Raw genomic sequence first — 25,454 nt, forward strand, 5'->3', positions numbered from 1 at the left:
AGAACAACAGGATTCAAGAACTGACAGCCTAAGTGAACCACCAGGAAGAGGTGATTCAGATGTTGAAAGAGACCGAGCGGCAACAAACAGGAATGCCAGAAGCTACCCCAATGATAGGGGAACTCCGGGCAGAAATGGAAGCCCTAAAGGCTACGGTCAAGGACCACACAGTGGAGGAAGGGGAACTGAATATTCAGGAGGGTTTAAGGACTGTGTAGTGATGGGATCCAATTAAGAATTTGGCTAGGTTATCCCGGGTACCAGGGAAAAGAGTTCCCAAGCCCCCTAGCTCGATATTCATGCAAACTTAAAACTAGTCACACCACTTACACACCCAATATAAAATTGCCTTTTTCACAGATTCAACAATCTTTAAAACAATCATTTAATGAGACCATAGTGTAACTGATCATAATCCTCTAATTATCCAGTTGAATCCTTATTTTCAAACATTCCTTCATCGGTGTACCTATGGCATCATTTTGGCAACAACCAGAACGCTCACCCCCTGTCCAGTTAGGGCCTTTGCTCATAGTAACCGGCAAGTATTCACTTTAACAAAAATGGAGTCTCCGTTGACGATCAGCAAGATCAACCAACAGATCCATATAAAAGAGCCATGGACTCATCCGTTGAGGACCAGCACGGTCAATCAACGAGATCCATGCCCGAATTCAGAAATTAACTCTAACTCCTTGTTCCAATATCTTCCCCGACGTACGTGTGGGTATCTTTGGTGACCCAGAGTCTGAGCACCGTATGGTCAGCACCCTCTAGGATCCTTTGCAGGTCACCTAGCAGTTCACTCATAGGCCGCTTCCTTGGTCCCTCATCCACTGTACCGGAAGCTTGGAGCAGTTGAAAGCTGCGAGTGATAAGCTGCAAGAAAAACTGCAGCCCACGAAGAAAGATTGGGTGGAGGTGGTGAAGAAGCACAAACCCCCGCAGAGCATCATACATGAGACTCTCGAGAAGGAGAAACGCAGGAAGGATAGGGCCCTCCATGTGCGAGTACGGGGGCTACAAGAGGGGGCTTCCCCAAAGGAGGATGCCATGACACTTTGCCAGATGCTAGGAGTGGACGGGATTGCCCCCCCCCCTTTGCAGACACATGGAGGGCAAGAAAGGATATGACACGAGAGCGACCCCTCATCATTAGATTCCCTGATGCCACCAGCAGACAGGCCTTCTTAGACAGGCAGGCTGCCCTCAAGGGCACACAGGTGTACATGGGAGATGATCTCACTCCAGCACAGGTGGCACACCGGCGTGAGGCGATGGTGACTGTTCATGAGGCCCGCAGAGCAAGCAAGTGGGCTATCTACAGGGATGGTAGAGTCATTATCACTGAGCGCCGTCCCAAATCGGGACGCGGGGTCTATGAGACCAAACACCTGGGATTGGCAGTATGGAACTGCAATGGCATGCTGTGGTCGAATCCAGGAGGCTTGAGCGAGATTCTCACAGGCAGGGATGTCATTTTTTTTTACAGAGACTCATCAGAGCCCTGAGAGGGGCTTACCATACATAGCCGGGTATAAGTGGGAATCAGCTTTTCGAGGCGAGACCCGCACATCAAGAGGAGTACGTGGCTTTGGGGGGTAGCTGTCCTTTTTAGATCCCATCTCCGACAGATTCTCAACATCGTCCGGAAGGACGAGGATGCACGATATCTTTGGGTGCGGCTACAGCTTAGCAATGACAAAGTCATCCACATTGCTATGTGTTATTCTGCACCACGCCACTCCCCTTACGCCACACAGCATGGCCAGTCACCGTACTTACCATTATATGAGGATATCATGGAGTTCTTACAACTGGGAGAAGTCCTCCTACTCAGGGATTTCAACACAATAGTGTAAAGCAGCGTACCTTGACCTTATTGCCATTTTGAATGTCAAGTAGCATCTTTTGTGTTGTAGCCACACTCTTGACCGCTTCAACCTGTTTGTTGGGTGGTGGCTTGTTGTTCATGGTTGTCACTTGCTTTTGATTGTGCTTGTGGTCCGTTTTGCTTGTTTTGGCCTTTATTTTGGCAGGTTCTAGCACTTTCCATGTAGCTTTGACAGTGCTTTGCTTGTTTGCTTTGACATCTGCCTTTTTTGGTTGTTTCTCTTGATGGGTTCTTTTGGATTCGTTTATGTTGGTAGAACCATCCTTGACTGGGCCTGTTTCTGGACATGAAGGAAAGTGAACCTTTAATCACACACTTGAATAGATATAAAAGCATTAAGCAACAACTGGCAACTATTGGCAAAAAGGTAGAAGATGATGAGGCACTAGCTGTACTTCTGAAGAGTGTGGACAAAGGAGAATATGAAAACATTGTAGCAACACTAAAGAATGTACCTGAATTGAAGCTACACGAGATAGAAGCAGCTCTACTAGAGCAAGAGAGCAGAGGCAAAGAGAAGAAATGACTCGACTCAACAGCAGGAGAAGAAAAAGCATTCTTCACCCGAGGAGGATTCTCTCGAGGACGAGGACAAGGACGAGGAAGAGGCAGAGTAGGAGGAAGGACCTTCACTTGCCACAAATGTGAAAAGCCAGGACACATGGCAAGAGACTGCTACAGCAAACCCAGTGGAGAAGGAACGACATCGGCAAACTTCATGGAGGCTCCAAAGGAAGTGGAGTCGGATCATCTTTTCTGAGAGAGAGAGAGAGAGACCCCACAACCCAATGTAACCTGCCCCAACAAAGTAAAACCACCTCTGAGCCACCGATGATGTAGGCCACGTGGTAGATAGATGTATGTGTGAGCACTTTAGTCAAGGTCGCGGGCACTTATAGTAGCCTTGGACACATTGAGAGAGAGAGTGTCAAGGACTATGGAGTTTAGGGACTTGAGGCACTGGTCGCGGGCTATCAAGTAAGAGAGAAACTTGGTACAGGGTCCAGGTGTGCTAAGTTAACTTGAGGGGAGGTGTGTAGACACTAGTCGCGGACTATCAAGTAAGGAGGGAAACTTAGTATAGGGTCTAGGTGTACTAGAGAGTATTCACTTGAGGGGAGGTGTTGAAATATACAAGTGAATAGGGTGTGTGCGGGAACAAGCCCTTGGTTAGAGGTTGTAAAAGAGAATGAGTAAATGTGAAAGAACCTGTGAAAAGGTGAGAAGAATCTACTGGGAGAGAATAAAGGGTAGCATGAGAAGATTTAGGAAGTGTGGAGATATTCTGGGAAGTGTGGAGATATTCTGGGAGATATTCTGGGAAAAGTGAAGAGGTGAAGAGAATCATGGAAAAGAGGTGGAGTGAATCAAGGAGAAATCAGTGGAATTAGATGCTTGGATGTAAACTCTATAAATTGAGGCATTGCCCTAATGAGAATTTGCTGGTTTTTGAGTATCCATGCCTACATTAATCTATTTGTTAATTACCCACTAATTACGTCTTAATTATTTATTACTAATCACTTTGTTAATGATGTTGATTCTAGTGTTTGATCCACCATAACTCATCACAATGCCCTAATTTCAACAAAGAGGTACTAGCACTGTGGACTACCTTATGGGATCTCCGGCTTTGGCACACCTTATCCCCGACTTCTCCATTCCACCACCCCCTTTTGAAGCTGACCATGCCTACCTCTCTTTCACTCTTACGTGCACACCACCCGTCCCTCCACTACCTCCCCTCATCTCACATTACACTCAGGTCCTCTTTGATCACGAGCTTGACCTTGTTTACTCCAACCACATCTACCGCCAACTCCAGGATGTGGAACCTACTGTCCCCCTATCCACCCTCACAACACAACTCACCACCATACTCCACACATCAGCCACAGCTTCTTTCATATGCACGCGGTGGTCTACTGCCAAGCCACCTTGCGGTTCCATGCCCCAGAATTGTTGGTATGATGACTAATGTCGGGCCACACGCTCCCGTCTTAAGCATGAGGTACAGATTGGGCAAATCACGAAGCGCCACGCGCAACGGATTTCTCAACGGCTCACCCGACGTAAGAAACAGGAGTTCTATGCTCGGAAAGAGGATGAGTTATACTGACTTTTCTTAGGGCCGAACTGCAAAGAGGAATGGAGGAAACTCCGAGAACATCGCCCTCCCACACCTATCACCTGCCCAAACACATGGCACTCCTATGCACACTCCCTCTATCATATCCCCCATCAGCCACCCCTACCCCCACCACCAGACCCCCGCCCCACCACCTCCACCTTCTTCACAAAGGGAATGGTCCTCAAGGCCATTCGTAGACTACGCAATGGGCGAGCCCAAGATCATGAGGGACTCACTGCCGAGTACATCTCGCATGCCCATGATACCCTAGCGCCCCTACTAGCCTACATGTTCAATAGAGCCCTTTGTGAAGGATTTCCACCCTCTTAGTCCACCAACACCATCAGCCCCATCCTCAAAGCCGGAGATCCACTTGATCCTAATAACTATAGGACGATCATGATTGGCCACACATTGGCCAAGCTCTATGGATCAGTGCTAGAGGCGGAGCTCAATTCATTTGCAGAGAGCCAAGGATGCAGAGCCTCAGGACAGGCTGGCTTTCGGAGGAGTTACTCTACCCTTGACCACATCTTCACCCTCCGTGCCATCATCGAGGAGGGTAGCGCACGACACCAGAGGATTTACTCCTGCTTTGTGGATTTCCGCAAAGCTTTTGATACTGTACCCCGAGCCCGCCTCTTACACCGTCTACAGGAGATCGAAGTCCCATCTGACATGGTTTGGAGCATCATCGCCCTCTATGAGTCCATCACTAAACGAGTGAGAGCCCCAGGAGGTACATCACAGGAGATTTCCAGCACCATTGGGGTGAAACAGGGCTGCCCTCTATCACCCACTCTTTTCAGCCTCTACATTAACGAGATCTCGAGCTTCATTGATGAATTAGGCGGGGCTGGTCCCACACTGGCAAGCATATTGATCCCCATACTACTTTATGTAGATGACATCGTCCTCCTCTCAGACTCAACCGAAGGGCTTCAGAGACAGTTGGATGCCTTACATGACTTTTGCACTCAGCGGGACCTCTCTATTAACCTTGGTAAAACCAAGGTAATGGTCTTCAATACCTCCCGCCCCGTCACATCCAAATTGAGCTTCACATATAGAGGGGATCCTGTGGAGATTGTCTCATCCTATGTCTACCTTGGTGTCACTTTCAGTGGCCCACGCTTTACCATGCTTCCCGCAGCACATGCCAAAGTGACGTGGGGATATGCAGCCTTGAGCTTACTTGAGCGGCAGTGCTTCCAAGCACATTTCCAAGAGCCCAGGACGGGCTGGCTTTTTGACACCCTCATCACACCAGCCTGATGTATGGAGCAGCTTTCTGGGGGCCAGATTTATCCGATGAGGATTGGCAGCAAGTTGAGAGGGCCCAGGTCATGATGTTCTCCCGTATAATCCGCAGTAAACCATCAGTCCCACACCAGATTATCCAGGCAGAGTTTGCTGCAGCCCCGATGGTAGTGGAGGCACTCTTTCAGACAGTCACGTACCTTCGCATCAGTCACATGGATCCCCACAAGTACCCGAGGCTTGCCCTGGAGTCCTCCAAACAGCTAGCACTTGAGGGGCACTCTGGAGTATGGTATGCACTGGTTTCCACTTGGTTCTCAGTATACGGGCTCTGCATGGACCGCCTACCCCCCCTTTAGTACAGTTTGGACTCCCCTTTTTTCCGGCTGTCTCACGAGGATACCAACCGGGTTATCCGGTCAAATCTTCTTAGCCTCTACACACATTGCACATGGATCACACCCCCGGAGCTCCCCACGAAGATGCACTTTTACAGGGACCACTTCCTCACACTCACTGAGGATGGGTTCATCCAGCAATCGGGCTACTTGAGTGTTCACATGTCCCATGCCATGCGGATTGCCCAGATACGGGTTTCTTCCCACCGCCTCAGAGTGGAGACAGGTAGAGCTGAGCGCATCTTCAGAGCCGAGAAGCTCGTACGGACACCCAGAGGAGAGGATCTGCCGACTATGCCACCCAAAGGTTGAGACAGAGGAGCATTACATATGCCGCTGCCCAGTATACTATGAGATCCGCGGGAGGTTTCACTGTCTATTTCGTGAGGGATTCGGTCCACTCTCTAGGATCATTGACTTCCAAGACTAGCGTTGCCTAGGCCTCTTCCTGCTTGAGCTCCGCAAACACAGGGACACCTTCTTGAGACACAGGCCCCAGCCACCCCGCCCCCTCCCTCGACAGCCAACCATCACCAATTTCTTCCGGACCCAGGAGGTGGAGGAAACCGACATAGTGGATCTTGTGGACCCTCCATGAGCTGCTCTAGACCTACCTCGCCCGAGAGGAGTTACCTCGGACTGAGCCTCTGCACTCCAGCGTGCCCGACGCCCTCGCCCCCCCCCCCCCCCCCCCGGTCGGCCACGATCACCTCATCAGCTCCAGATCCAGGACATGCTCCACCGCCATCGTGCTACCATTCCACGCGACATAGCTGAGGGAGACCTCTCGGCCATACTCGTCAACCCCATGCTTGACATTTTGGAGAGTGGTATACCATCTACTCGGAGCTGATGTTGCTCCCATGTTTTTATGTTCTTAGTTTTCCATGACGAGTTTCCATGGACAGTTTTGTATCACCCCAGTGAGATAGCTATATTTATGTTTTCATTCTGTTTTATTTTCCATTCCATGATGAGGTATGCCATGGACATTATCGTACCACTTTGGTCTCATAGGCCCATTGGGGGTCTTTAGTAGACGCTTAATATATCTTTCTTTCTTTCTCTCTCTCAATACTACTCCTAGAGACAGGCTATCAACCGATTGAATGTCACAGTTTTCTGATACATAATCAAGATCAAACCTATGAATGATGATAAATTACCCAAGAAGGCTTGGGAGACAAGCAAGAGGCCGCAAAAGAATCATAAAAGTAAGATGCTATCTTCCAAATGGATGCAAGATTGCAAGGCTGGTTCAAACGATGGAAGGTAGACAAATACCTAGAACTGCCACATGAAAATATGGATATGGAGGTTTTCCATCACACCCTCCTAGAGACACTCCGTAACAAGTGGCAATCAGCTGAGAAACAGGCTAAATTTGAATACTATTGTGATGCCTTTAATCCTGATTTTTGGTCATTCTACACACAAGGAGAGGACCACACTCAAGCATACATAAGCACACCAATGCCACCCATGCACGCAGGAATATAGCATGTCTTCGGACAAGATCACACAAGCTTGAGATTGAAAGAGGAGCATGGCGCCAAGGAAGGAAAGCATCTGCAAATTTTGTGACATGGAAGGCCATGGAGACAGAAGAACATATAGTCATGGTTTGTCCTCGATATACACATATTCGAGGCAGTTTCAGCAAACTCCTTGAAGGACACACACAGTTGCCACTAGTATTGCTTACAGCCACACCCACTGTTTTGGGGGCATTCATCACTCGACTCTTCAAACATAGAGTGGAGCTTGAGTCACATTATGCCACACTAGCTTGCTAGTTTTAGCCTTCATAGTAACAGAAGGAGACTTTTTTCTCTCTCTCTTGTACTAGTTTGTTGGTCCCATGGGTCATATTTGGCCCCAGTGGACGATAATACAATATTCTTCTTCTTCTTCTTCTCTCACACCATGGTTCCTACAGCACATGCTCGAGTGACATGGGGATATGCAGCCTTGAGCTTACTTGAGCGGCAGTGCTTCCAAGCACATTTCCAAGAGCCCAGGGCAAAGGGTTGGCTTTTTAACACCCACGTCACACCAGCCTTGATGTACGAAGCAGCTTTCTAGGGCCAGATTCTGATGAGGATTGGTGGTGTGTTGAGAGGCTCCAGGTCATGATGTTCTCCACTATGATCCGCAACAAACCATCAGTCCAAACGAGATTATCCAGGCAAAGTTTGTTCCACTCCTCATGGTACTGGATGCACTCTTCCACACACATACATCCATCGCATTAGTGAGATGGATCCCCACAGGTACCCGAGGCTTGCCCTGGAGTCCTTGAGTCAGCACTCGAGGGCCACCCTGGAGTATGGTATGCACGAGTTTCCACTTGGTTCTCAAGATATGCGCTCCCCTTCAATACAATTTGGACTCCCCTTTTCTCTAGCTCTCTCATGAGGACACCAAATGGGTTATCCGGTCAGATCTTCTCAGCCTCTACACCCATTGCACATGGATCACACCTTCAGAGCTTCCACCAAAGATGCACTTCTACATAGATCACTTCCTCAAGCTCACTGAAGACGGATTCATCCAGTAGGGGGCTACCTAAGTGTTCACCTGTCCCAAGTCATGCAAATTGCTATTGGCCAGATACGGTTTCATCCCACCACCTCATAGTGGAGACTAGGAGAGTTGGGCTCGTCTTCAAAGTAGGGGAGCTTATACGGAGAGTCCAGACCCAGGGAGGAGAGGATCTGCCAATTATGCCCCACACAGGTTGAGACAGAGGAGCATTACATATGTCATTGCCCAGTATACTATGAGATCCGCACGAGGTTTCATTGTATGTTTCATGATGGGTTTGGCCCACTTTCCAGGATCATTGGCTTCTTGGACTAGAGCTGCCACTAGCTTCTTCCAAACTGGACCTACCTCGCCCGAGAGGAGTTACCTTGGACCAAGCATGTGCACTCCAGCGTGCCCAATGCCCATGGCCCCCCGGACAACAACAACGATCCACTCATCAGCTCTAAATCCAAGACATGCTCCACCACCATCGATCTACCTTTCCACATGATGTAGCTGAGGGAGACCTCTCGGCCATATTCATTAGCCCCATGCTTGATATATTGGAAAGTGATATACCATCTATTGGGGGTTGATCCTCCTCTCATGTTTCATGTTTCATGTTCCTTGTATTCCATGATGAGATAGATTTCCATGGAAATTTTTGTATCGCTCCAGTGAGATAATTTTGCTTTGTTTTGTTTTATTTTATGTTCCATGATGAGATATGCCATGGACAATATTGTCTCACTTTGGTCTCATAGGCCCATTGGGTCTTTAGTAGACGCTTAATATATCTTTCATTTTTTCTCTCTCTCTGTCTCTTAGAAGTGTTGTAGAAAACCCATGGCCGCCTCGCCTCCCAAGAACACCAAAAGAGGTGTGGCTATTATGCGGAAGCTTACAAATAGGATTATACTTTGATAAGGAATATTAAGAACCTTGGTTCTTGACAATTGCAGAATGTAGCGGAGATAAGAGTGCGAGAGAGAGAGAGAGAGAGAGAGAGAGAGAGAGAGAGAAGAAAAACAAAGACTAGTACACCCGATTGGTTCCCAAATACCCTCGCCCCACCAAGGACTGTTGTATTTGCTTTATTGAATGATAAAAAGACTAACTTTCTTGGAGATCTTCCTTGGCTGTAAATCTGCAGCCTAAAGATGACCTAATTCTTGACCTTCAAGTTCACCTTTGCTTTAGGCTCCCCTTGGCTGTCTAGGCCCTTGGAGTCTTCAGCACTTTTTAAATAATGAGATGATTTAACCTATTCCAAGCCTATGCTTATAGATGTCCAAAAGAGGCTGGTCGGTTTGCATAAAAGGCTGTCTGGCCTGTTCCTTTTGTCCCACGACTTGAATTAGCACCATAAAGGCAGGTGCCTTTTCACATGTGGCCAATCAGGCTGCTGGTTGCTGGCCACCTGGTTCAAAATGCCCACCATAGGATGTGTGTCAAATCCCCACGGATCTCCTCATGATCGTTCCTGGTGCTAGACTCGAATCCTGCAAACAAACAAACAAACGAGCAAGGGGGTGCAGGCCTGACTCACGTCCCAACCATGACAGCCGTGGGCGAGCCCAAAGTCTTGGCTGTCCCCACCGAGCCACGAGCTGAGCTAACTAGTGTAATATGCGGAAGCTTCGGAGAAGGATCGGTACTTCAAAACTCAAAAATCAGCACTCTTTTCGCGACGGAATTAACGCACAAAAACTGAAAGACGATGTGCAGAAAATAGAGAGAGAAGGGGGAGATGGAGAGGACACAGTATTGGGTCCCAATTACCCTCTGTAGGGCCCCCACCACGGATGGTGTATTTGCTTTATTAGAATGATGTAAATCTGAAAACAAATACAAAGTACTTGACCTTTTCTTGGCTGGAAAACCTGCCCTTGACCTTCAGTCCTTCACCCCTTTGCTTTAGCAATGTTCTTGGCTGTCCTGGCCCTTGTTTGCTTGGAGCACTTGGTGAATTATCAGATGAATTCATGGATTATGGGCTGGAGTATCTATACTCCCCCTTGTCTCCAGTCGGCCAGCTTCAGGACAGCCTCACGACTAGGTTCTTCTTTTTTTTAATAAAGTGCTTTTCACACTATGATAAATACTGTTCAGCCTACGCCTGCCTGCTGGACAGATTCCAGGCTGCTGGGCACCATGCGCATGGGTGTGGGACTGCCCCCCACACCTGGCCGACTGGCTGGGTAGGGTTTCTAACCCTGTCGGCTGCCTGTCCAGCAGCCCTAGGGCTGGCCGACAGCCCTTCCAGCCCAAGCCAAGGCTGGTGGGCAAAGCTTGGGCCCTCCTGGCCCCTTGGGGGTGGTTCTACACCTCCCCCATGCCCACACTACAAGTGCAAGTGCAAGTTCTTCTCACTGGGGTAGCCCTACGGGCTGGCCCCATCTCTACATGCAAACCTACATGCCTACAGAGGCCTGGCATCCAGTTGCAAACCAGATACACTGCACATCTGACATCATTCCAAAGGGAGACTCACAGCACGGACTGGCACTGCTTTATGTGCAGGACAGTGCACACCTGACCTTGGACTCATGTGCAGGACAATGCACACCTGACCTCGGACGACTGAGATGGATCCCTGGCTGACTCGTCCCGGACTGGGCTCACATGGGACCAGTTCACCATCCCAGGTCCTGCACCTTCTGTACAGAAATGTCTACGTGGCATCCAAGTGCGGGATGCACGTGACATCCCCTTCTGCTTAACTTGACGGAAGCTGCATAGCCTCCAAATAATCCGTCAATAATGCCGGATAGTCTTCGAAAATTTCTTTGTCGAGCCATACCGCTTCATGAGTTCCTCGGTCCTGAAACTTCGTGAGAAACTGTCGTAGTCTTCGGCCTGAGCCATGCTTGAAACGGTGCGTAAGGATCTATTCTGGAACCATTACTTCTGCTTCATCAATGATGTCTGGTTCCGCTTCGTCTTTGACCTCTGAAGGGGGTGGACCTGCATATGGCTTTAACCAACTGACATGAAATACATCGTGCATAGTCCAACTCGGAGGTAGCTTTAACTGCATAGACACCTCATTAATCTTTTTCCGGATGGGAAATGGTCCGAAGCTCCTGAAAGACAACTTTGGGCATCGCTTGCCCACCTGCTTCAATCTTTGCTTCATAATCCGAAGATACACCCAATCCCCTTCCGAAAACTTCATGTCCCTTCGGTCTTTATTGGCCTGTCGAGTGTAGGCCTCTTGCGCTTTAGCCAATCTGTCTTTAACGGACTCTAGGATCTCCTGGTAAGACTCCGTCACTCTGTTCGCCTCCGGTACTGAAGACGAATTCCTGGTTAACAACGACTGGAAAGGCCTTCCAAACGCTGCCTCATATGGAGTCCTGCCAATAGCTGAAGAAAAAGAGTCATTCAAAACAGCTTGAACTAAAGGCAAAAACGATTCCCACTTACCTTGCTAATCGTGGACATAACACTTCAGCACATCAAAGGCCAACTGGTTGTATATCTCTGTCTGGCCATCTGTCTGTGGGTGGAATGCACTGGAAAAATTCAACTTAGTACCAAAATTATCAAACAATGCCCTCCAAAAATGACTGGTAAACTTGGCATCTCGGTCTAACACTATGGTCCTAGGAATCCCACCAATCGGGTACCAATGCTGAATGAATAGCTGGGCAACATCCTCGGCAGTCACATTGGCCCTGCAAGGAATAAGCATAACAAATTTGCTGAACCTGTCAACAATAGTTAAACACTGTGTATTACGCTTACTCGGACTGGGAGGCAGATTCGTGACAAAGTCCATCGAAATGTCCTGGAAAGGACCCTCAGGAATTGGCAAAGGCTGTAACAACCCTATCTTCTTTCCACGAGGAGCTTTCACCTTTTGACAAATGTCACAGTGTTGTACATATGTAAACACATCACGCCTCATCTTTGGCCAATAGTATCGCCGTTCTAATTTCTCCAGAGTCGAATTCATGCCCCTATGACCACCTGTAATGGCGTCATGGGCATCATGGAGAAGGGCTGCTCGGAATGATTTCATGACACATAGTCGGCCTTTGTAGAAAAGCCAACCATCGCGTATCAGAAAATGGCATGGTCCTGTGGCATCCAATGCCTGTTCCCACTGTGTACCGAATTCCTCGGAATCCGCGTACGTGTGCTTCATGTCTTCTAGTCCTGTACCAACAAGGTCAAATCTAGTGGTCTGAATCGCAGATACTTGTCCCTTCCTGCTCAAAGCATCGGCCACTGGATTGGCCTTTCCTGGAAGGTACTCAATCATGCCACCAAACTGCTGGAATATCTGACTCCAGCGGTGTTGTCGATCACTCCACTGTGCACTTGGCATCGTCTGAATCCAGCGCAATGCCTGATGGTCAGTGCGGACCTCGAAGTCACGGCCATACAGGAAATGTTTCCAATGTTTCAAGGCCTGTATGACTGCTAGGAGTTCACGATCATAGACTGAGTAGTTCTTTTCGACGGGCAGTAACTTACGAGACATGTAAGCTACTAGATGACCATTCTGTTGCAATACACCTCCAATTGCGATGTTACTCGCATCGGTGATCACTTGAAATGGTTCGTCCCACGAGGCAAGGGCTAAACAAGGCGCTTCAGACAAAGCCACCTTGAGGTTCTGGAATGCCTCCAACGCTCGTGGAGTCATTCGAATCTTTTGCCTCCTGGTTTTCACTCCCTTTAGCAGATCGGTGAGGGCTGCCGAGAGATCAGAAAACTTGTCAATGTGGGTGGAATATGCCTGGCATATACCCACAAATGATCTAATGTCATAAGCGGTCTGAGGTACTTCCCAGTTAACAATCTCGGCCACTTTAGCCGGATCAAGTCGAATGCCTTCGGCACTGATTATATATCCCAAGTAATATACCTGGAACAGATAAAATTCTGACTTCTTTTCATTGACATAGAGCTCGTTGCTTTCCAGCAACTTAAGGACTTTCTCCACATCAATGTCATGCTGCTCCACTGTAGCTGAAAATATGAGTATGTCGTCCAAAAATATGAACACACACACTCCAATCAACTCCCGGAAAATACGCATCATCATGCGGTTAAATGTAGCTGGGGCGTTCGTCAAACCAAATGGCATGACCACAAATTCATAGTGGGCCCGTTCTGTACGGAAAGCTGTCTTGGGGATGTCCCCCTCTACAATCCGAACCTGGTGGTACCCACTCTTTAAATCCAGTTTGGAGAACACCTTAGCTCCATTCAGCCTCTCGAGAATATAGTCAATTCGAGGCATCGGGAATCTGCTCTTGATAGTCAGCTTGTTGAGTGCAAGATAATCGACACACAACCGAGAAGACCCATCTTTCTTCTTGACAAATAAGATCGGTGCTGCAAATGGCGACACGCTGGGGCGGATGAAGCCAGCTTGCAACAATTCTTGGAGTTGGCGGTCCAACTCCGATTCCATTGCCTTAGAAAGGCGATACGGAAACTTGCTCGGGGGTTCCGAGCCTGGGATTAGGTCAATCCTGTGATCCTCCGGTCTGGACGGGGGGAGCTGGGGAGGGAGACTGTCCCGAAGAAAAATCTTCTGGAACTTTTCATGGAGAACCGAGTACTTCTCGGAAGCACTGGCCACCGTCTGGGCTGTCTGGATGTAAATCATCGCACACTGTGCGCCTTTCCTGACTGCTCGCTTAGCCTGCAAAGTGGCTTATGAGCGGAAAGTTTGGAATACCTGGCTCACACTTAATGGTCACCGGGGTGTTTGACACATTCCGATCAATCTGGAACGTGTGCTTGTTCCACTTGACATCAGGAAGGAACTTGTGAAACCACTGGATACCCAAAATTATGTCTGCTCCTACAAGAGGGGCAACCATAAAGTCACGCACAAACTCTATGCCCTGAATTACTAACTTAGCACCTAGAGCTTCATACTTGACGCTCGTTGTCATACCTGTGCTAAAACCCTCAACTTGTTTGTCCACCGGAGTCAGCTCGAAACGGGCACGCCTAGCGGCCTCTTCCGTGATCACATCCTCCGTGCTGCCGCTGTCAAACAAGACAACGACTCTCTGGCCACCTATGTAGCCAAAGGACTTGAGCAATTCGTTGCGCTCATACTCCTGGTCATGGGCGCCCTTCTGCTTATCTTCGAGCTCCCGGCTAATAATTGCTCCAACTGAAACACCGGGGGTTGAAGAATTAGGGGTAGCCGCTGGGGTCTGTGTGGGAGCTGTGCTCACCACGGAAGCTGTGGAGGCAGCGGCGGCCTTTGGAGGCTTCTTCGGACAATCCCGAAAAGTATGTCCTTTTGTGTGACAAAAGTAACATCTACCCTCCTTCCTGTACTGAGCAAGCTCCTCAGCACTCAACTTGCCACCTGTCTTGCCTGCCTCCGCTTTCTGGTCTGGAGTAAGCTTAGACGCATTGTTCGAGTTCTTGGAGCCAGAGGCTCCCGGGCTCTGTCCTGGGGAAGACCCCGTCTGGTTCTGGCTTTTGCCCCCCGAGACGTTAGCCTTGGGAGAAGCCGGCTGGGAAGTCTTGGGCTTGCCACCATTGTGTTTCATTTCTGCACTCTGCGCAAGCGAGAGTGCGTCCTCAAAGGTGGCTGGCCTAAACATACGCACTTCCCATTGGATTTGCGTGTCCAGGCCATACAAAAACTGCCCTTTCTTGTCCGTATCAGATAAGCCTAATTGCAGACACAAGGTTGAAATTTTATTGGCAAACTGAAGGACTGGTTGCGCGTTCTGACGCGCTCCCCTGAACTCGTCTTCGAGTCGCTCAAGGTAGTGGGGCGGTAGAAACCATTGCTTAAGGTCGCGGACGAACTCGTCCCACACATAAGCTGCCATACCTGCTCTGGTGTGGGCATGAGCCCACTGAGTCCACCAAGGGATGGCCTCACCTTCCAAGTACCAACTGGCTAAGATCACTTTGTCAATATCTGATTTCCTAACAGCGGCAAAGTAAGCTTCAAATTGATGTAACCATGAATAAAGAGTAGTGGGATCGAGTTTACCATTATACTTACTGAAATTCATTTTCTCGGGAAAATGATTCGAGGGCGCCGCCGGTGTCAATCTGGCGTCCAAAGCTCTGAGGTAACGCTCGTGTTCCACTCGTCGCATGGCGTCGTCTTCGCGTTGTCGAATCTCCAATGCGCGCATCTGCATCTCAAGCAAGGAGCTTGGCTGCGGCTGTGACCCTGCGAGAGGGTCCCTGTGACGAGGATCTGGTATCTGGGATACGGAAGGAGAGGGAGGAGGAGATGGAAAACGCGACGCTGGAGAGCGTGAACACTCCTCCAGAGCCAAAATCCGCGCCTTCTGCTCATCCAACTTGGTTGTCTGGTCTGCGATTGCTCGCATCATCTGCTGGAACATGTCTGTTACACTCAAGCCGGGTGCCCTAGCTGGGCTGCCTGGTGCACTCTGGTCCCATGGTTCTGGTTCTCTCTCGTCGCCAAAGTTCGCCATAGCGGGAAAATGCAATTCCTTTCCAGAACGCAATCTGACCATCCACTATCTGTGTGGGAGACTTCCGGAGGCTTCCGGAGGCTAAAAACCAACCGTCCTTCGAGGGACAGGAGTCACTCCGAAAGGGGTAGTCCACCGGCGTCTAAAAACCAACCACACGAGCGAAAAAATTTTCTGGTTTTCTTTGCTGAATCTTTGTCCTTGAAGTGAGCTCTGATACCACTGTAATATGCGGAAGCTTCAGAGAAGGATCGGTACTTCAAAACTCAGAAATCAGTACTCTTTTCGCGACGGAATTAACGCACAAAAACTGAAAGACGATGTGCAGAAAATAGAGAGAGAAGGGGGAGATGGAGAGGACACAGTATTGGGTCCCAATTACCCTCTGTAGGGCCCCCACCACGGATGGTGTATTTGCTTTATTAGAATGATGTAAATCTGAAAACAAATACAAAGTACTTGACCTTTTCTTGGCTGGAAAACCTGCCCTTGACCTTCAGTCCTTCACCCCTTTGCTTTAGCAATGTTCTTGGCTGTCCTAGCCCTTGTTTGCTTGGAGCACTTGGTGAATTATCAGATGAATTCATGGATTATGGGCTGGAGTATTTATACTCCCCCTTGTCTCCAGTCGGCCAGCTTCAGGACAGCCTCACGACTAGGTTCTTCTTTTTTTTAATAAAGTGCTTTTCACACTATGATAAATACTGTTCAGCCTACGCCTGCCTGCTGGACAGATTCCAGGCTGCTGGGCACCATGCGCATGGGTGTGGGACTGCCCCCCACACCTGGCCGACTGGCTGGGTAGGGTTTCTAACCCTGTCGGCTGCCTGTCCAGCAGCCCTAGGGCTGGCCGACAGCCCTTCCAGCCCAAGCCAAGGCTGGTGGGCAAAGCTTGGGCCCTCCTGGCCCCTTGGGGGTGGTTCTACACCTCCCCCATGCCCACACTACAAGTGCAAGTGCAAGTTCTTCTCACTGGGGTAGCCCTATGGGCTGGCCCCATCTCTACATGCAAACCTACATGCCTACAGAGGCCTGGCATCCAGTTGCAAACCAGATACACAGCACATCTGACATCATTCCAGAGGGAGACTCACAGCGCGGACTGGCACTGCTTCATGTGCAGGACAGTGCACACCTGACCTTGGACTCATGTGCAGGACAATGCACACCTGACCTCGGACGACTGAGATGGATCCCTGGCTGACTCGTCCCGGACTGGGCTCACATGGGACCAGTTCACCATCCCAGGTCCTGCACCTTCTGTACAGAAATGTCTACGTGGCATCCAAGTGCGGGATGCACGTGACAACTAGGTTGACATACCGACCAATCTCCTCCTCGCGATGTCCCATACCACCACGAAGCTACCCTCGCGGGCCTCCAGATTGCTGCCGGCCTCGACTGCATAAAGCAGGTACACGTCTGCACTAGATCCAGGCTCCAAGACCATAGAGCTCTCACAAACTCGCGAGACTCTCTATATCTCAATAACTAACCTTGGCCACCCTTTTATAGGCTCTTGGCCGGTCATCGGGCGTCCACACTTGGACGCCCGCCCGTCCATACTTGGGTGCCCGCCCATTAGTATATCCCTAACTCAGCTTGTCAATCAGCCTGCCTAGCTCCAAGCTTCCCCAAGCCTCGAAACTAGTCTTGCGTGCGTGTAGCACACTGTAGATACACACTGTGCACATGACATAAGTCAGGCCTGCACCCCCTTGTTTGTTGTTCGTTTGTTTACAGGATTCGAACCCAGTACTTCTTTAAGTCTGCTGACATGAAATACAAGATGAACTTTCACATGAGAAGATAAATCCAATTTATATGCAACTGAACCAATCCGTTGTGTAACACGAAATGGTCCACAGTATCTAGGGGATAATTTCGGAGATCGACCTGTCCGTAAAGTCTCGGAATCTTTCGGAACTCGCAAATACACCATCGTTCCTTCAAAGAAATCTCTGGGTGAACGATGTCTATTAGAATAAAATCTGTCTCGGTCTTGAGCACTTCTAATAGATTCCTTCGCAACTTGTAACATTTCCTGCATATCTTGCAAAAATTACGTGCTGCATCATGCTGAAGTCCTGAGAATCCTACTGTAACAGGTGATCTAGGTTGAAAACCATACATAAGCATGAAAGGACTAAACCCTGTACTCGTATGCTTAGTACTATTATATGCAAATTCTAACATAGAAAGATAATCCTCCCATGAACTCTGTCTTTTGGATACATATGCTCAAAGCATATCCTCCAAAATCTGATTCACTCTTTCAGACTGGCCATCAGATTGAGGATGATCAGAGGAACTCAAATTCAAAGTTGTTTCCAACTTCTCAAAAACAAGTTTCCAAAAATCACTCGTCGCAAACTTAGAGTCTATCACTGACTATGTCCTGCGGTAACCCGTACGGTCTAAACAATTGCTCGATAAACTGCCGTACTAATTGCGTAGCTGTAATAGTCTTCCGGATCGGTAAAAATCTAGCCATTTTTGTCAAGCGATCTACCACAACCCAAATAGAATCATAGTCGTGATGTGTTCTTGGCAATCCGGTAATAAAATCCATAGAAATACTTTCCCATTTATTACCTGGGATTTGCAAAGGATGCAACAACCCAACCTGTCTAAAGCGTTCAGCTTTATTTGCCTGACAAATTTGACACTTGAGAACATAATCTTCTACATACCCTTTTATCTCTGGCCAATAAAAAGTGTGTTTCACTAATGATAGTGTCCTGTGTACCCCAGGGTGTCCAGCAGAAGGGGCGTCGTGACACTCCTTAAGAATCTTGGACCTAATGTCCGGGATCGGTGGTACACAAATTTTGTCATTACGGAATAGTAAACCATTCCGAATCATCCACTGGCCTCCTGCAGCCTGAATGGTAGACTGCTCAGTCATTGAGTCTTGGTCAATCAATGAGCTCCCGTCCTGGATCTTCTGCCAAAATGGACCAAAATAATTATCAGTCTTGCAAAGCCCTCTCAATGACTGAAATAAATCAGTAGAAATCTCGGTGAACGACAAAGAATTCACCTCTCTAATACGACTAAGCGCATCTGCAACACTATTCATGGACCCTTTCCGATAACGGATCTCAAAATCAAAATCTTGCATTAACTCCGCCCAACGAGCTTTCCTTCCTCTCAAATCATCCGCATCACACACATACTTGATTGACTAATGATCAGTCAATAGCACAAACTTGGAGCCATATGAATAATGTTGTCTCCAAACCTTGAGAGCGTGAATCACAGCATAAAGCTCCTTCTCAAGGGTTGGCCAACGAGATTGAGTGTCGTCTAGCTTTTTACTTTCAAAAGCAACCGGTCTACCATCTTGAAATAGAGCAGTCCCGATAGCATAGTCACTGGCATCAGTTTCAAGAACATAAGACCGACTAGAATCGGGTAATGCTAAGATAGGTGCTTCCTTGACTTTATCTTTCAAAAGTCTGAAGGCCATATCCAAATCGTTATTCCAAGTGATAGGCTGATTTGACTTACGTCCACGACCTTTCAATAAGTCGGTCATCGGTAGTGTGAGCTGAGAGTACTCCCGTACAGATTTCCGAAGAAAACCAACAAAACCGAGAAAAGAACGAAGTTGTTTCACTGTTCGCGGTATAGGCCAGTTCAGAACCTTCTGAACTCGGTCATAGTCAATGCTCAATCCATCTCTAGTGATCTTGTGTCCCAAGTAAATGATGTCGGTCATAAAGAACTCACATTTACTTAACTTAGCATATAGTCGATTCTGTCTTAAAATAGATAAGACAATCGTGAGGTGTCTGACATGATCCTCAAGAGTACGGCTATATATCAAAATATCATCCAGGAACACCACCACAAATTTTCCCAAATGTTCACGAAAAAGATCGTTCATCATTTGCTGGAAAGTGGCTGGAGCATTGGTTAACCCAAAAGGTAATACGAGAAACTCGTAATGGCCATACCTAGTCCGAAAGGCGGTTCTTTCGACATGCCTTTCATGAATACGTATCTGGTGATAGCCAGTACGTAAATCTATCTTCGTGAAATATTTCGCTCCTGCTAACCGGTCAATCAGGTCATCTGATCTAGGGAGAGGATAACGGTTCTTAATGGTCAGCTTGTTCAATCTCTTGTAATCTATACACATTCTCCAAGGATTGTCCTTCTTTCTCCTAAGCAACACAGGTGCACCCCAAGGTGATTTACTTGGATAGATCTAGCCTATCCTCAAATAATCTTCGAGTTGTTTAGCCAACTCATCTTCCTCAGCTTGGCTCATCCTGTAAGGTGGAATACTGACAGGATGAGCACCAGGGATCAAGTCAATACGATGATCTACTGCCCGTTCAGGTGTTAAACCCGATGGCAGTTCCTTAGGAAATACATCTTAAAACAAATTAAGTATCTTCTGTAATTCTTTGCTTTCAAACACACTTAATTCATTGACATCCATGGAAGGGATGAGAAAGGAAGAAAGTGGAATCAATACACAATAGAAAGCGGTATACAAAGAAGAATCCATTATATTTCCAAAATCAATTGTATTTACAAGAGATCCCTGAGAGGGATGAATACAATCACCTAAAATACTATACTGGGTGTCCTTATGCTTAAAAGAAAAAATATGACTAGACCAATCTATCTAGACTTGAAGAGTCTTAAACCACTCAATCCCTAATAACAAGTCTACAAGGTGCATAACATAGCATTCCAGAGTATCTTTGTAGTCCTGAATCTGGATTGGAAGCATCTCCACCTTTTGATCCCAAACTTGCCTTCTCGCAAGTAAGCGTACCTCATAGGTATGATCGCTGGGTGTCGTATCAAGACTCAATTTCTGCACAAGTTTGTAGTTAACAAAGTTGTGTGAGCTGCCAGGGTCTAAAAGAATGTGAATCTTATGGCCATTCACTTCTCCATAAACTCAGAGAAGATCATGTAAGCCAAATACTTTAGAATTGAACAGACAATCAAAACAAGTACTAGGGCGAGAAAGTACAGTAATTGACGTACCTATCAAAGACAACTGGTTAGCTGTCTTTGGCTTGGGTCCTGCGTTTGTCTTGGCACCCTTTTGCTTTGAGCACTCGTTACGCATGTGTCCTTTTTCTTCGTAGATAAAACAACGTCCTTCCTTCTTGAGCTTTAAAGCCCTAAGGAGTCGTTTCTTCTTCGCTGGTATCGAACTAGAATTCTTCGAAGATTGGTCCGAAGACTTTCCTTCAGTCGTGTTAGCCATAGCTGCGGAGAACTTTCTTTTATGCTTATTCCCCTGCTCGGTAACGGGTTTCGACTTGGAAGAGACAATTGTTTACATTTGTTATTTTTAACCTGTAATCGGTACGAGTCTGGTAAACTAGCTACGATAAACCCCAAAAGAGTAGTGGGATCCATCTTTGTAGCTTTCATCTGCAAGTCCCGAAACTACTGGAGGTAGACCTCATAAGTGAGGTGCTGCGAGGTCATGGTCAAAGCTGAAAACCGGACAACAACATCATAATCGTCCTCTTCCTTGAGGAATTCCTTCTTAAAGACGTCTTCGAATTGTGCCCAAGTCATTGGCTTAGGGTTGAGTTCCTTCCACCAACACAAAGCTTTGACGGATAGGAAACCTGCTGCTAACTAGATTTCTTTCCATCATCATATGGATGAAACTGAAAGTAAACTTATGTAGCCACGTGTCCACGATCTCCTTGGTGCGCTGCTTTTGCTCGCCCCCGAACGGTTCCAGAGTAATGTTGGGACCTAAAGCAGAAGCCAAGGTATCCATACCCGATAGAGTAGAGAGGGTAGTGGTCAATAGAGCGATGGAGTTCTGCAAAGCTTGCATTTGGGCTGCGATTTGTGCCTGACGTTCCGTCGAAGAAGCTTCGAGAGCTACTTTGAACTCTTGGAAATCTGATTTTGACAAAAAATCGTCAAAAAGATCGGCATCGGTACCTTCCATAGCCAGCAAGCCTTCGCGTTCCACAAGGGGCTCCAACTCTGATTCTTGGGTCGACATCGTGAAGAGGGTACGTGGAGAGAAAATTCAATCTTTGCACAATGAAAGTGCAAGGGAACTTGAGAGCTTGAGAGCTTGAAAACTTAAGAGATGTGTGGCAAGAAGCCCACTTAAGGGGGTTTATAAAGGATTCCACAAAAACTAAAAGCCTCCAAAAGCTATCTTTGGCTTTTGCTTTTGTGTTTTTTATATATACATATATATATATATATATATATATATATATATATATATATATATTCTAGTTTCTTATTTTTTTTAAAAACACCTTGAAACCTTAGAGGAGGGGACTTTTAAACTTTTTTTAAAAAAATTAAACTCAAAAAAAAAAACGAAAGCCTGGCCCCAAGGTGGCGTACGCCTGGGCGCCCGCTTGGTCTGGCCTGGGCGCTGCTTGGGCTGCTTACGCAGGCCTAGCCGCCTGGCCGCCTGGCTACGCAGGCCTGGCCATCTGGCTACATAGCCCTAGGCGCCTTGCCGCCTGTAGCTGCCGCCTTTGCCTACACGTACAGCTCTTTACGACAACCAGCAGCTCCTCACGATCAACACTGCAACGTAAGCCTGGCTCGCTTTCTCTCGCTCTCTCTCTCCTTCAGGCCAAAAGCAACGTGCTTTTTCCTGGTTTCTCTCTCTGCAGTTCATGCGGCTGCACAAACAAATCTTTCCTCTTCTTTGCAAAGCAAACGACCCTACCATCTACCATCCCCATCAACATGGGTTTCTTTGATGAAGAAAAACACATACTATTTTTGCAAATAGCAGTATGCACAGAAAAACAGCAAGCTTTTTTAACACATACCTTTCTTCGACCTCATCTTCTCTACCTACCGACTTGCTCGTTCACGAGGCATGCTCTGATACCACTGTCAAATCCCCACGGATCTCCTCGTGATCGTTCCTGGTACTAGACTCGAATCCTGCAAACAACAACAAGCAAGGGGGTGCAGGCCTGACTCACCTCCCAACCATGACAACCGTGGGCGAGCCCACAGTCTTGGCTGTCCCCACCGAGCCACGAGCTGAGCTAACTAGGTTGACGTACCGACCAATCTCCTCCTCGCGACGTTCCATACCGCCACGAAGCTGCCCTCGCGGGCCTCGAGATTGCCGGTTGCATAAAGCAGGTGCACGTCTGCACTAGATCCAGGCTCCAAGACCATAGAGCTCTCACAAACTCGCGAGACTCTCTATATCTCAATAACTAACCTTGGCCACCCTTTTATAGGCTCTTGGCCGGTCATCGGGCGTCCACACTTGGGCGTCCGCCCGTCCATACTTGGGTGCCCACCCGTTAATATACTGATCTTCTTAAGAATGGGAAAGGGTCCGAAGCTCCGAAACGATAACTTTGGACATCACTTGCCCACCTATTTCAACCTTTGCTTCATAATCCTGAGATATTTTCTTTCTTAATCTCCTTCATGGCTTGGCAACAAGAATTAGTTTTATCCATGATGATTTCTCACCTTCTCCTTCTAAGAAGATCGCATCCCATCTATCCTTGTTGACCTATCAAGTATAGACTTCTTACGCTCTAGCCAACCTATCTTTCACATATTCCAAAATCTCCTGGTAAGATTCTGTCAATCTGTTAGCTTCACGCATTGAGGACAACATCCTAGTCAAAAAAGGCAGGAATGGTCTTCCAAAAGCTGCCTCATTGTAGCAAACTTAGTAAAACGATCAACAATCGTTAAACACTGCGTATTACGTTTACCTAGACTGAGAAGCAACTTCGCCACAAAATCCATAGATATATTTTGGAAAGGTCCTTCGAGAATAGACAATGGTTGTAACAACCCTATCTTCTTCCTGTGTGAACACGTCTCACCTCATTCTCGGCCAATAAAACTATTGCTCTTAACTTCTCCAAAGTCGACTTCATGTCCCTATGACCGGCAGTAATGACATCATGGGCATCATGGATAAAAGTTGCTTGGAATAATTTCAAGAAACAAAAGCGGCCTTTGTAAAAAAGGCCAACCATTGTGTATCAAGAAGTGACGTCGTCTTGTGGCATCGAATACTTGTTCCCACTGAGTACCGAATTCCACAAAATCCACGTTCTTGTGCTTCATCTCATCTAGTCCTGTACCAGCGAGATCCATCCATATGGATTGGATGTGGGACACGGTTCCTTTCTTGCTCAAGGTGGCATCAACTTGGCCTTGCAAGGAAGGTACTTGATCATTCCACCAAATTGCTGGAAAATTTGGCTCCAACAGTGTTGTAGGCCGATGGTGATAAAGATGCCTGATGCTGACTTGATCAAGGATTAATGATGTTCATGCTGAAGATTAGCCATGGCACCGCATGCATGTGACATACCAAGCTCCTCACCAATTCATCAACAGGCATGAGGTCTCAAATAGGTGCAAAACAATCAAGCATAGGGCAAATTTGATGCTAAGGATAGAAGCAGGTTAGCGAGCAAATTAAGTTAATTCATGGATGGAACGCAATGGTCAGGTTCAGATGAGGCTTAGTGTGCACAGGAAGAATGGAACACTTAGAATTTGCATATAATCTCTCTCATTTTTAACGCGCTCCTCTGTCTTTAACGAGATTAGAAAAACAAGGTTGACATACCAGGATGGTGTCGTAGAGGCGGATGATGTTGGGGTGGTTGGTCTTCTTAAGGATGTGGATCTCGGACATGAGATTCTCCGAGAGCTTCTTGTTGAGCTTCTCGGTGGCGATCTCCTTGATGGCCACCTCGTTGCCGGTGTGCCTGTGCTTCGCCTTCCACACCACTGCAAATGACCCCGCCCCTATCTGCTGCGTCAGCACATAGTCGCCCACCGTTCTATGCCCAGCCATGGTTACCTCCCTTTGTCAGCAGAGCAGCAGCATCCTTTTATATGGTAATAATTTATAAGAGCGCCACTATTTTTATTGAACCTTACATCGGTAAAGTTGAAGAGGCAAAACAAGTATTTTCTTCACATCAAATTATACTAAAAAAGGGCGGAGGCGGGGGGCATTTAAAAAGATTTTTGAATTTTGAATTGGTTGTAGGCTTCAGGAACCTTTTTTGAGAGAGAGAGAGAGAGAGAGAGAGAGAGAGAGAAGACTTTCACAAATGAGATTATTAAAAAATCAAATTAGTTTTTTAAAACAATGCTTAACACAACCAATGGGTGAGCGCAACCCTAGGGTTAGTAATATAGAATAGAAGAAGTAAAGGCTTTCATATATTTCTACTTGACTAATCTCATGTCAACCATGTATGCCCCAATATATCTACTTGGGACCAATATTTCTACTTGGATAATCGCATATATGCCCCAAGTCATGGCCTTAAAGTAAAGTATCCTACAACAAACCCTTTGAGGGCCACTATGGACACCATCCCCCCCCCTAAACCATTGGGCACCTTAGAGGCTCAAACTAGATAGCTATATGTTGCAATCTAATTATATACAATATTTCAAAAAATGCACTTTCTCCATGACTTGTGCAAAAACCATAACCTAATGACTCCTAATTATATACAATATTTCAAAAAATGCACTTTCTCCATGACTTGTGCAAAAACCATAACCTAATGACTCCTCCTTGATGATCCTAACTAGTGTGTGTACATTGTACGTTCGATTATTTAAATGATGGTGTAGGCAAGACAAGAGAGGCTATATGTGGTCAAATGGTTAAGAAATAGCTTAGATAGGTAGATCTTTGTGGGACACATGGTCCTTGGGTTGTTGACACCCAAACAATCTTGAATGGGTTTGTAGTTGCATCAAGACCGGTTACTTTTTAAGTTTGCTATTACCCCTATCAAGTGAAA

The 25,454-nt window shown here is 47.2% G+C and overlaps 1 protein-coding gene across 1 annotated transcript in view; it reads right to left on the reverse strand.

The window, feature by feature from the left end:
- The window catches only part of LOC147637868 (serine/threonine-protein kinase ATG1c-like), a 72,360-nt gene extending 47,766 nt beyond the window's left edge, over nt 1-24,594 (reverse strand). Inside the window, exon 1 of the mRNA XM_086799706.1 lies at nt 24,254-24,594. Coding sequence (XP_086655832.1) covers nt 24,254-24,484 — 231 coding nt within the window. The 5' untranslated portion in view covers nt 24,485-24,594. The remainder of the gene's footprint in view (nt 1-24,253) is intronic.
- Between the last annotated feature and the right edge of the window lie 860 nt (nt 24,595-25,454).

Source organism: Cibotium barometz, chromosome 6 (assembly GCF_041138505.1).
Source record: "Cibotium barometz isolate CiBa-2024 chromosome 6, ASM4113850v1, whole genome shotgun sequence".
NCBI classification, from domain to species: domain Eukaryota; kingdom Viridiplantae; phylum Streptophyta; class Polypodiopsida; order Cyatheales; family Cibotiaceae; genus Cibotium; species Cibotium barometz.